The sequence below is a fragment of the Choloepus didactylus genome, chromosome 5, assembly GCF_015220235.1.
Source record: "Choloepus didactylus isolate mChoDid1 chromosome 5, mChoDid1.pri, whole genome shotgun sequence".
NCBI classification, from domain to species: Eukaryota; Metazoa; Chordata; class Mammalia; order Pilosa; family Megalonychidae; genus Choloepus; species Choloepus didactylus.
This window is the reverse complement of record NC_051311.1, coordinates 97,758,657-97,771,677: the sequence shown is the minus strand read 5'-3', so window position 1 is coordinate 97,771,677 and position 13,021 is coordinate 97,758,657. Positions and strand designations below refer to the sequence as shown.

The 13,021-nt window shown below is 33.2% G+C and overlaps 1 protein-coding gene across 8 annotated transcripts in view; it reads left to right on the top strand.

Moving 5' to 3' along the window:
• CACNA2D1 (calcium voltage-gated channel auxiliary subunit alpha2delta 1) overlaps positions 1-13,021 on the top strand; it is a 526,916-nt gene that overhangs the window by 475,276 nt on the left and 38,619 nt on the right. For 3 of the 8 annotated variants that reach the window (XR_005217008.1, XM_037836527.1, XM_037836525.1), the window contains exons 19-21: positions 2,332-2,403; positions 4,399-4,470; positions 7,951-8,012. Coding sequence is in view for 6 of the 8 variants with exons in the window: in XM_037836527.1 (XP_037692455.1) it covers positions 2,332-2,403; positions 4,399-4,470; positions 7,951-8,012 (206 nt within the window). In the remaining 2 variants the exon portion in view is untranslated. Of the gene's footprint in view, positions 1-371; positions 466-953; positions 2,088-2,331; positions 2,404-4,398; positions 4,471-7,950; positions 8,013-13,021 lie in introns of those variants that run through there. The other 5 variants (XM_037836528.1, XM_037836526.1, XR_005217009.1 and 2 more) reach the window with 4 other exon arrangements.

Sequence of the window (13,021 nt, the reverse complement as noted above, 5' to 3'; positions counted from 1 at the left end):
TGTAGTATTTCTAATAACACTAACTACTAATTATTTTAATTTTAAATTTGTTTATAACATTGCAGTATGCTTTTAATTTTATTTCCATGAATGGTGTGATAATTATATCAAATGATATTCAAATTTTACAAATGAGAAATGTTAGCTATTTAGAATATCAAACAAAAGTAATGGGAGTAGACAGACTGGTTTCTAGTTCTAAAGGCTCTTGATGCTTTATTAGAAGATGCTGCTCTTTAATTTTTCAGTTACTGTGCTTGTGAGGGTCTTTTACTGAATGGTCAGCCAGATTGCCATTTAAAAGTACAAGTGATGCATTGACATTTTTTTCTTTTACAATTTCATTTTCTTCTCTGTGTCTTTATATGTTGGATTGGGACATGATCTTCATATTGCCAATTCTTCCTGACAATGCCTCCGTGCATGCTGTTTGGGTCTGGTCATGCTATGCATTATCCATTGCATGTAAGATAATGTTCTTTTTTTTTTGTTTCCATTTTATCATTTTAATTATTTTGAGTTTGTTTTGCAGTGAGTTCTTTAAAATTTTAAAGCTGATGTGATAAAGTTTGTGTGAAAATAATTTAGTTCAGGGAACTTGAAATATGCAATTTTGAATAGTATGATAAACTTCACGGTATCCTTTTGCTGTGTGCCTTTTAGGTTATGTTTGTTTGTTTTTAAACAAAGAGTTAGAAAGATTTTCCATAATGACTATTATTTTCTTCTGATCAAATATGTTACATTTCAAGTAAGCATTTGTTTCTTAGGTGATAAGTAAGATTATGTCCAAATATTGGTCAGTATTTTTACCTATTTAAAAATTGGATACTTATTTTTAATGATATAGAACTTTCTTATCACAGAAATAGAGTTTCGAAGTACTGAATATTTTTTCAATGAAAGAGCCAAATACAGCTGAGATTTTTTTTTCTTTTTTAATTTACCCTTAGGAATACTTACTCATCAATCTACGGGAACCATACATTTTCATTATTTAACTAGAGCTACTATTTGAAGGAAAACAGTTTGTCAAAAATTAAAAATACATGCCATGTATGCTCTGTCATCAGCCTTTGAGATAAATAAGATATGCTTACTTTTAATACATTTTTAATTAGCATTATTGTTTTAAGTAGCCCGTGCTCTTGAAACAATGTGAAAAAGTGATGATCAGAACGTTGTTTTAGAAGGGCCTGTGAGGCTGAAATTATTAAAATAGCAGTGAGCCTTGAATTAATCCAGCATAATTTGTAATTATTACTGCTATCTTATAGGATTTTGGTAATTTTTTTTAGAACCATTAAAATTCCAGTTTCTAAAATTTTGCAATTGTAAAATTACAAACATGTATGATTTTATTGTTCTAGTGAACTTTGAAATTCTATTGTGACATGTTAAATTGCTTAGCAAGTGTTATAAGGGAATCATTGTATTTTTGTTTGTTTATATAATTCAATGAATCTTCATTTTGTGATTGAAAAATTAAAATACTGTCATATGAGGTAAATTTGTTACACTAACAGTTTCATTTGATATGCTTATATAAAGAAAGAATCTATTTTATTCCACAGTTGACTTCATTTATTACTGCTCATCAGCTAAGCAGTAGGAGATGTTGAAGTAGGAAATAGTATTTAGTAAATCCAGTGGTTATTATTCCAGTTAGACTGTAATTATGAGAGCTAATCCTTTTTAAAGTCCTTATGACTTGACCACAGATTTTGTGATGTAAAATCTTGACTTAATTTGAATTAGTAAAATATAATGTTTCTGAGATGCAAATATATGAAGCAAACTTGCATATTTCCCTCAAGCATTTTGAGGTCTAGAAGAAGTTGTTTTTACTTAGAAAATTCAGTATCTAAAACATTTATGTCATAATACCCTGTTTCTTTACAGAGAACTAATTAAAAGCTTATGTTCCTTACGTGTTACGTTTGTTTCATTGCCAAATAAATTATCCAAATAGCTGTATTTTGCCCCTTTTCCATTGTAATTAAAGAAAAATAACTTATAAATGGATCTTCAAAAATTGTATTCTCACAGAACTTGTGATTATAAATGCAGTTTCTAATACATCACTCACAAGCATCTGTCTTCTGTTGGTGATTAACTAAATTTGTCTGCTGCATTTAAAGCTCAGATCCCTAGCTTATGCTATTTAGTTTAATTTTTTTATTTATGACAGAAGATATCTTTAAACAGTTACTATATCGGTTATTTAATGTACCTTAGGTAAGTAATTTTACTGAATTTCCTACTTAAATTTCCATTGAATTATTCTATGCACATATCATATCTTCTTAATTATTATTGTTTTCTGTATAGAACCCCAAATCTCAGGAGCCAGTAACATTGGATTTCCTTGATGCAGAATTAGAGAATGATATAAAAGTGGAGGTGAGTGTGTAATTGATAAGCCTGAACAATATCCTCAGGTCATATGCTGGGATTTATCATTCCCCAAGTTCAGCAGCTTCATTTTGTTAGGATCTCTCCTGGATACCATATAAACAAAGATGGAAGGTCCTGGTCTTTAAAAAGTTCTAGATCCTGAGCTCTCATCCAAAAGATTATATGAAAAGGAATAGATATTTTAAGTTGGGTGTGACCTTAGTTTTTTTTCTCCTTCTGAGGGTAGAGATATAATCATTTTAATACAAATGCAACTTATAAAATTCAATAAAAACCATAGAGGAGGATGTTGCTATAGGGTGAAAGAAAAGTTGGAGGTGATCTAGCCAGCAGTGAGCAGCTTAAGGAGAGAAGCTGCCATGGTTGCCTTTGTACACTTTACTCAGTAAATCCCTATTTTACTTCAAAGTGAATGTCCCAAGTCACTTCCTCTAAGATGTCTTCCAAAATAATAAAGATAATTGTATTAAAATAATAGAAATAAAAACAACAAAATAGCACTTATTAAATAGAAAACATAGGCCAGGCATGGGTTCTCAAGTGGCATTAAAGTAGACAGTATTATTAATATTATATCAATTATACTGTTAAGACTTTGAGGTACAGAAAGGTTAACAGCTTGCCTATGGTTACTGAGCTAATAAGCAGCAGAAACAGGATTTGAACAGGCTCTTGGGCCCCAGAGCCCAGAGTTTTTAAAGATACCTCTGGGTCAGTTAATTCTTATCTATGCAACTATCACCACACTTTTATAACTTGTCATAGTATATTTTAATTTGTACTTGTTTTACACATCTGCCCTCCTTATTTTAAAACAGTAGAATTTTAGTTATTTATTATAATTACTCTAAAATGTGGCATAGTGCTGGGATATTTTAGATGCTTAATGAATGTCTGTTGTAAAGTGTTTTGACTTAATAAAGCAGGGTAGTGTCATGGTGAAGAGCTTGGATCTCCTGGCTCTGTGACCATCAGAACTTATTTAACCTTGAATTTAAATAATAACCTCATTTAAACCTCTTAATTAGGTAATGACCTTATTTAACTTCTCTAAGCCTCAGTTTCCTCTCAATCAACTAGGACAGTGATTGAATGAAGTAATATAGGGAGAGAACTGAGGAAAGGGCCTGGTTCACAGAAAATACTTTATGATTTTCGACCTCCTTATAAATTACATTAGGAGCCATATCCACTCCCTTTCTGACCCAAAAATTTCAGCTCAATAAGACTACTAATCTGTTTCTGAAAACTAAATATTTATTTTATCAACAAGAAGTTTCGTTCACTCATTATATGCAGTTACCAAAAGCTAAATGTAAATCACTGCGTAAATTACATAAAATGAAAAATAAGTTCAGGGAAATTCTGAGAATGTCCAGTTGAGTCATATTTCTGTGAATATATATGACCTTGCTCATTTTTAAGAGTTAAGGAAATCCTCATTAAGGAGACTATTTTAGTAATCCAATTGGGTTTTTATATTTTCTCTAACCTTTATTGCAACAACTTTGTAATGTCAGATATGATGGATAAAAACTAAAAAGTATAAAGTTTACTCTTAAAAATCCTTCCCCAAACATAATTGGCTATTTGTTAATGCAGAAATTGGAGGCATTCCATATTCTCTGCTAATTCTTTGCATGTATATACTTTACTTTCTCAATGACTGCTTTTCACTTAAATGTGGTCATCTCATAAATTAATTACTCTTTCATTAATTACATTTCAAAATGAATGGCTGGTTGAAAGATTTCATTAAGGCTGTTTTTTTCATTTTAAAATATAAAGTAAAAATGACTGTATCATGAAAATTACTTTTAAAAGATTTCCAGAGAATATCTGCAACTCCTTGTAAAACCAACCTGTTTTTATTTCATCTGCTCTAAATAAGGTAAAAACCTTGAAAAACTGTTTTAATGATTATACTTTGGTGGGTCAGTTAGCTTCCTGGAATAAAAATAACTATTTTTTTTCCATTAGATTCGAAATAAAATGATAGATGGAGAAAGTGGAGAAAAAACATTCAGAACTCTGGTTAAATCTCAAGATGAGGTAAATTATTTGGGCTATTTTTTAAATTAAATTATATTGTAATAATAATTGATATTGATAGATTTTTCTTTTATCTTAATCTAATATTTAGTTATAAAACAGGGATGACTATGTCTCTAGTACATTTTCTTTATTTTGTTGGCATTCTTCTTAGCTGGAGAGATATTTTAATAGATATCTTTTAGACCTTTTTTTCTTTTTATAAAGTAATGTTGCTTTGAGTTACTTGATGAACTTCTATTTTATTAACAATATAGTCTTGAAAATCATATTTTATGTCTATATGTTTTATCATTATAAGAAATAGAACACACAATATAATATTATGCCGTGTTCCCTCACTGTGTATTCAATGCCAAATTGATATTTAATAATTATAATTTTTTTCTTATTGTTGATACATCCAGATGTTCTAAGGTTCTAATCACTTCATTGAGTCCCATAAATTGATGATTTTGTCTTTTATATTTTTGTTTGCTTCCTGTTTCTGGTTTGAGTTTTCTTTTATATTTATACACTTTATGTTATAATCTTGCTGCATTTAAACATGAAGTTAAATCATATGATAACACAAGTACCCACACGATTCACTGGCACAAGTATGTAATATACTTAAAATTTATATACTGACGCGTAACAGCTCCTTGTATGTGCCTAGGCTGTGTGGCTATCCATTATCAGCCACATGTTGGATAAATACACACTCACATATTTTGGTGATGTGACTATTTGAAAAATATATAGAACATAGAGGCTTTTGAACCACATTCATCACCCCAATCTGTTTTTTGAACATTTTCCTTATTCCAGAAAAAGTAAAAATAAGAATAACAAATAAAAGTAAAAAAGAACACCCAAATCTTCCCCCCTCCCACCCTATTTTTCATTTAGTTTTTGTCCCCATTTTTTCTACTCATCTACCCATACATTTGGATAAAGGGAGTGTGATCCACAAGGTTTTCACAATCACGCTGTCATCCCTTGTAAGCTACATCGTTATACAATCATCTTCAAGAGTCAAGGCTACCTGGTTACAGTTTGATAGTTTCAAGTATTTACTTCTAGCTATTCCAGTACATTAAAACCTAAAAAAGGTTATCTCTACAGTGCACAGGAGTGCCCACCAGAGTTACCTCTTAACTCCATCTGGAATCTCTCAGCCACTGAATCTTTCTTTTGTTTCATTTCACATCCCCCTTTTGGTCAAGAAGATGTTCTCAATCCCACAATGTCAGGTCCACATTCATCCCTGGGAGTCATATCCTCCATTGCCAGGGAGATTTACACCCCTGGGAGTCAGGTCCCACATGGGGGGGAGGGCAGTGAGGTCACCTGCCGAGTTGGCTTAGCTAGAGAGAGAGACAGAGAGAGAGAGAGAGCCACATCTAAGCAACAAAGAGGCACTCGGGGGGAGACTCTTAGGCACAATTTTAGCTAGCTTGCTTCTTAATAGGATCCTTCATTAGCTTGTGGTTTTTCTCATTTTAATATCAACAGGAGCCCCTATTACCAGAACACAAGGGGAGGTATATATTAACCTTAGCCTTTGTTGAAACTTTGACTCTACTTAGACTTCAACTGTGCAGTTTTCCTCCTCACCATAGAGGAAAATGAATACCATGCAGCAGCTCTGCCAAATTCTCCATGCTGTTCCTCCAACAAGGACTCTTCAGCCTGCACATTCTGTGCTCAGTTCACAAATTAATTTTGTTTTTGTTTCTATCAATTCAATTAATTAATTGATGTTTTCTTTCTTCAATTTAATGTAAGTTCCTTTTTGATCAGTACCAATCCACAAACTAAATTCTTCTACTTTGGAATTTTTTTATTTTTCTCCTGAACATGCTGTTAATAGATATAGCTGCTAATCTTTACCTGAACTCAGATGAAGGTTTTGATGAATTCCCCAGGAGAAGATGGGCTGGTTGAAGTAGAGTTAGAAATTCCTCTTTCTGAGTGCTGAAATCATCAGTTTTCCCTTTAAGGCCTTCAGTTGATTGGATGAGACTTCTGTCATTGCTGAAAGCAGTCTTCTTTGTTGTTTGGTGATGTAATTAGCCAGCGATGATCAACTAATGATTTAAATCCAAAAAATACCCTCATGGTAACAATTTAAATCCAAAAAATACCCTCACGGTAACAATCAGGCCAGTCTTTACTTGACCAAACAACTGGACACTGTGATCTAGCCAAGTTAACACATGAGCTTAACCATCACCAACTAAATTGAGTATACTTCCTTCTTTACCATCTCCTCAAAAAGTTTATTTGAGGATATCCCCAAATTTTTTAAGCAATTGGAAAACATATCTCTTGATTGAGATAATAGATACTAGCAAAGTTTGATATGGTCTATTTGATGGCTTTAGTATAAATTGAACACTGGACAATATTATCACAATTTTCACATTAAAAATATTGAGAAAACTGTCTTATACATTTCTTTCTCTAATCTAATACTACTTTTGACAGAATTTTTTATGTAACTTGCAGAACAACAGTTTGTCGTGGTTTCTTAGGGTAGTAACAAATATATGAACATTGGTTCTTTTAAGAATTTTACTAGTCCAAACACCTGTCTACCTCACATTTCCCCACTTTCCCACACACATAGAACCATAGGAATATTTCATGTATGGAGGCAATATGGCACAGTTGTTGTGAAAGTTAATTTGACATCATTTATATTCCTTCATCTTGCCAGTAATATGTAGATAATAATAGGCAATATCTACTCCAGGGGGTTGATTAAATGAGACAATGACTTTTTAAAATGTTTAGTATAGTGTGTAATACCAAGTAACACTTCAATAATTGTTATGATTCTGACAAGAATGATGAAAGTGGAGATAATTAAAACAATAAAAAGGTAGATATGTGCCATCACTATACCTAAAGGAAAAAAGAATGTGAATTTCTTTATATGTGTTCATTTGTTACATAGAAAAGATTTCTATCTCCATGAAGTTACTTAGCTCTGTATGTCCTTTCTATGGTGAATTTATTATTTTTCTACCTCTCAATGATACTGAGTAGTCTCTTATGATAGATAAATACTATAATAATGGCTTAATAAGAACAGTAACATGCTATTCATATATTTGAGTCTAGACACACTGACTGCATGACCTTTCTGATATTAGCCATTACTCTTAAACATACTTGTTTGTGTATCTGATCTTGTCCATTATTTCATCATCCTGTTTTATTATTGCAGTATTTTGAAGTTTAAAGGTTAGCATAAATTAAGATTTTGCATTTTTAAGTCTTTAAACCTTAGCATTTGGATGTTTATTTCTGCACTAACATTTTGCTTCACATGCACACTCACAACAGAATCAGAAAATGTAAAATAGTCATACTTTTGTGAAGAATGGTATTGTGACCACATAATTGACAATTATATCTTAATGCTTTGCTCTTCATATAAATCCATACAGAATACAAGGTGATAATAACCAAGTCAAACTTTTTTCCTAGAGGTATATTGACAAAGGCAACAGAACATACACATGGACTCCTGTCAATGGCACGGATTACAGGTAATTAGCTATATTTAAATGTGTTTTCTGAAAAAGAGTGCTTCAGATCAGGGTCTTTCTCCTGTTTCTAGTAGCCATTTTTCCAGTGGACTATTTTTGTGTTTGCATTTCCATAAGATATTTCTACGTAATTAAAATAGAAAAATCACACATTCTAACATGCAAATAATTAAAGTTTTAGATTCTGATTGTCAAAATGCTTAGATTATTGATGGAAAGAAACTCACATTATAGAATTTTGAAATGAAAACATATGTGGTATGATTCTATGTTATATATGTGTATTTACATTAGGAATATTAAATGTTGAAAAAATCCCAGTAATAATGTGTAGCAGTCACGTCCACTGATATCCTTTTCCAAATTGTCATTTCATCTACATTACTTGCATTTAGGTTACAAATGAACCTAAAAATAAAACATCCTCATTATAATATAATTGGATGTAAAAGGTTCAGTTGACAGAATTTACCTCCGCTGAGGAGCAGTTCTGTAATATTCTGATCCCTCTCATTGAGTGGACCTTGGGAAAATGAATAGACTAATAACCTATGATACCCTGAAAATTCTCCATTCTCAACATTTACTGAGCATATCCTTTACTTTCTTGCCCTAAATCATCTCTGAGGTCACTGCTTTTCCTGTAGTCCTGCCTCTTACATCTGCATAATACTAAGCCTGATATTATGAAGATACGTACTTACTCCTCATTCTTTCTTCCTCCTTTCTAAAACCCCCATCTTTGAATCTCATGTCACCATACGCCACCACAGACCATTCCTCCTTTTACCAGTCATCTTCTCCTTGTTACTGTTAGATATTAGCTCCAGGCTTACTGTCATTCTTTCCTAAATTCACATAGATCACTGTTTTTCAAACTGTTTATGACAGACCCACACTTGCATAAAATAAAACAAAATTATTTGCTAAATTAAATTTTAAAAGAGACACACAATACATGCTCAAAATTTTTATTATTAGGTTCCATGAACATAAATTTAGTCTGCCAAATTGCTGTAAATGTTTCTAAATGCTTACCCAGTTTCTGTATTTACTGGTTATAAGTTTATATCAGTTTGCAGATGGACCAGTTCCATGGACTACATACAAGTAGCACTGCTATAGATGTTTATTCTAGGACTGAACTCTCATGACTTTCTCTTCTCTGATGATCTTTTCCTGCCCCTTCCTTAGCCATCTACTCCAATGTCCTGTTCTGCAACTCTTGCAAGATCAAGACTGCAATTCCTTCATAATCTTAAATTGAGATTTATTCATCCAACTCTCAGACTTCCACACATTAGCTTTCCATCTCCTCCCTCTAGTAACACAACTCCAACATCCTTTGACCCAATTAAGACCGGAAACCCTTCAATCCTTCTGCCTTTTCAATGCTCTTGCCCTCCTTCTTCAGCACACAAAGTCTCTTTTTATGTTGCATGCGTGGTCAACTTCCTTTATAATATACAGGTTTGGCAAACAGCAGTTTGGCAAAATCCCAACCTTGTTTAAATCCAATTTGCTACCAATACTGCCTTGTACCCACTAACATACTCAGTGACTGATATAGCACCTAAAATTCATGACCACAAACCTCAAGTGGGTCTTAGTGGTACCTGATGATATTACAAGTACAGTAAATTTAGCATGTCCTTAGATGCTTTGATAGTTCCTCCACTCTCCTCAAACCCTTAACACATTTCCTTCCTTCCATGTCCTCTATGGTGATGTCTTCACTTTACATTTTACTGAGAAAAATAGAAGTGATCGGAAGAGAACTCCCATCACTACAGTACATACCCACTTGCATCGCTGTCTCCATCTCAGATACCTATATGTGTATTCTCAACACTTTAACAAGAGTGATCCTATTAATACTTGAGTTAGATTATTTCATTCCTCTGTTCAGAACCCCGTGGTGGTTGGCTATCTTGTTCAATGTAAAAGCTAAAGTCCTTCAACCCTATCAATGGCCTCCACTAGTGACCTCACTCACCATCAGCCCTGTGAATTCATCTCCTAGATGCTCACCTGCACATCCTCTACTTCAGCCACACGGTCCTTCTTTCTGTTCCTCATAAACATTGGTGCCTTCTGCTTGGTTCCTTTGGATTTGCTGTTACTTCTACCTACAGTGACTTTCCCCTGGACGTCTACATACTCACTCCCTCATCTTCCTCACACCTTTGCTCACTTACTTCTCCTCAGTAAGGCCTTGCCCACAACCTTATATACAATGTAAGGTGCCTCACAACTCACAAGTCTCTCTCCTTGGCTGTTTTTTTTTTTTCTTCATAACCCTTACCACCATTTGACATTACATATAAAATTATATATATATATATGTGAATGAAACATATGCATATATATATATAGAAAGAGAGAGAGAGAGAAAGATAAATTTATTTCCACTGTCTATTGTCTCCCCTCACTAGAGCATAAGTTCCAAGGGGGCAGGGATTGTTGTCTGCTTCATTCACTTCTGGTAAGTGAATAGGAGAGTACATGGCACATAGAAGGCACTCTACAAAGAGAGAATTGAAGAACTAAATTTTTCAGTCTTTCTCATCCTGACAAATGCAAATAATGGTGTCTGAAATTTCCACTGACATAATCAAGTACACGGGCTCTTTGATTACATATTAATATGTAATGATTGTAAACTGTGGTGGACTCAACTATGTCCTTCCTGGTTAAACCGAACCAACCTTCAGAACATATACATAACCTATTAGGGAAGTATAGGCTGCTGGAGATTGTCCCAGAGTTGCAATGCTGTTATCATAGGGAACCATCTCTCTTTGTGTTCAAATGAGATCTTATACAATTGATATAGAAGAGGAGAACATAAGGATTACTATTAAGATACATGACATACCGTGATTTAATGATAAAATAATGTTGGGTGCGCACAGCATGAGAATGTGCTCTATACCTTTGTTTCTTAGATGAAAAAATTATTCTTGTGATACTGAAAATAATTCAGCAATGATGGTGGGTCCAACTCTAGTTATATTGTCACTTTCTGGGTATTTTAAACTCTCACTATACCCTATTTAAATGTGTTTGTAATAGCCTCACAAATGTTTCTTACACTCAATCATTTTCCCTCACCACACTTGGATGAAATATACTGTGTGGCCAGATCAATGTTCATGCCTGACATTCTGGATATTCCACTCCCTGGTCACAGAACTTTAGCTTCTTCTCATTTTCATCCAAATTAAATTCAGGTCTCCAATCTGACCATCACATCACACATTTTCTAGCCCAACCAGTCTTCCCTGCCCCCACTGCTCTTGCCATACAAATTGTTATTCACCAAACGTACACCATATTTCCCCAGTTTTGCATTTTTTTCTCATGCATTTTACTTTGCAAATGCCCCACTTTGGGCCAGATAAACTGTTTCCATTATACATACCTCCCTGAATCTCCTTATAAATAAATTCACAAATTAAATTTTAGAACAAAGTACTACATCTAAATTTAAGGAAAAAATGATGTTTTGATGTAATGAATAAAGTACCAACTATTACTTAGTGAATTGTCTCTCCTTAAGCTTTGCTCTAACTTAGTACCATATGTTAAAATGGGGGTAATTAATTATTTTAATGGAATGTTATGCTTTTATAAATGAAGAGTTTAGTTTTATTGAGATTAGTTTTATTGAGATCAAATTGGAAAATGTGTTTAACTCAGTTAACCATGTTTATACAAGTCACAGAAACATTACAGAGGCTCTACCATCCTTCTGACAGCCATTCACTTTATTAGTATTTAATCTCTGAGAGGTAATAAAGTGGTCTTGGTCTATTGGTTTTATATGGAGAGAGACAGCACCTATGCATACGACAGCACCATTGACTCAGATGTTGACAAAGGTCTCATCTTGCTGTAGGTTGAAGAAATAACTGCTGCCTTGAGATGGAAATAACTAAATTAAGTATAACTGTATTTTTATATAGATTGATTGAAGCTAGTAATAATAACCTGAGACTTGCAGGTCAATAAATTATGCATTTAATATGTCAATTTCAAAACTTCTATTGAGTTCCTCATGGGTTTCCACACTATTTTTCATGCTACATGAGATGTAACCCAATCTTACAAAGTGACACTGTAGCAGCCATATGATATAATGTTATCAGTTTTAATTAGAAGTTTCTCTTAGCAATAAATGCTGATGGGGCAATAAAAATGTCCTGATTTCCCTTGGGAGGAGTTTGTAGGGACAATTTTCAACTGCTCATTCTGCTCTACATTTTATAAATGGCAAGTGAATCATGAAAGGTCATCTTGCTTTCAGACTAATTGCACTGCTTATTTTAAATTTAATCTCTCCCTCTACTTATAGGAAGTTACATATAAAATAAACGTAGAACTTTTCATTAAGTCTAGTAACATTTTATTTCTCTGACCTTTTCCCATAAGGAAAGTTTATGAATTACTTAATGATGGGGAAAGATTTGAGAATTAGAGGGCAACAAGCATCCACTCATTTTGCTATCTTGACTACATAATTAAATAGAGGAAAATATACCCTTGTTTTTGTCCTTTTCATGGAATTAGCTTGTAAGGTTTATATTAGTAAGAAGAAAAATCTGAAATTTTATATTTTATCCTGTTCTGTATTGTCCACAAATAATATATAATGAGATTGGAGTGTGAGCATCAAGCCTGAAAAATATGAGGCTTGAGGGATTATAACAAGATTTTCAAAACCTTGGAAATTCTCAGAAACCTGGAAATGTATAACCCCCTTTCCCCATGTATGGACACACTTTAGACTAAAACCAGATCTTGAAAGACTCAATCAGTCACATTAATCAAGCATTTCTTTTTTAAAGTAGTTGCAATGAGAATGTTAGAGATACCTTCATTTTTTTGCACACATTGCCTCACAAGTTTCCTTCCATATCCAAATCACAGCCAAAGCTCATTTGCAACTTCAGATGTTGGTATTGAATTAGTTACATCCTATACATGTACATTAGCCAGAGTGAGCA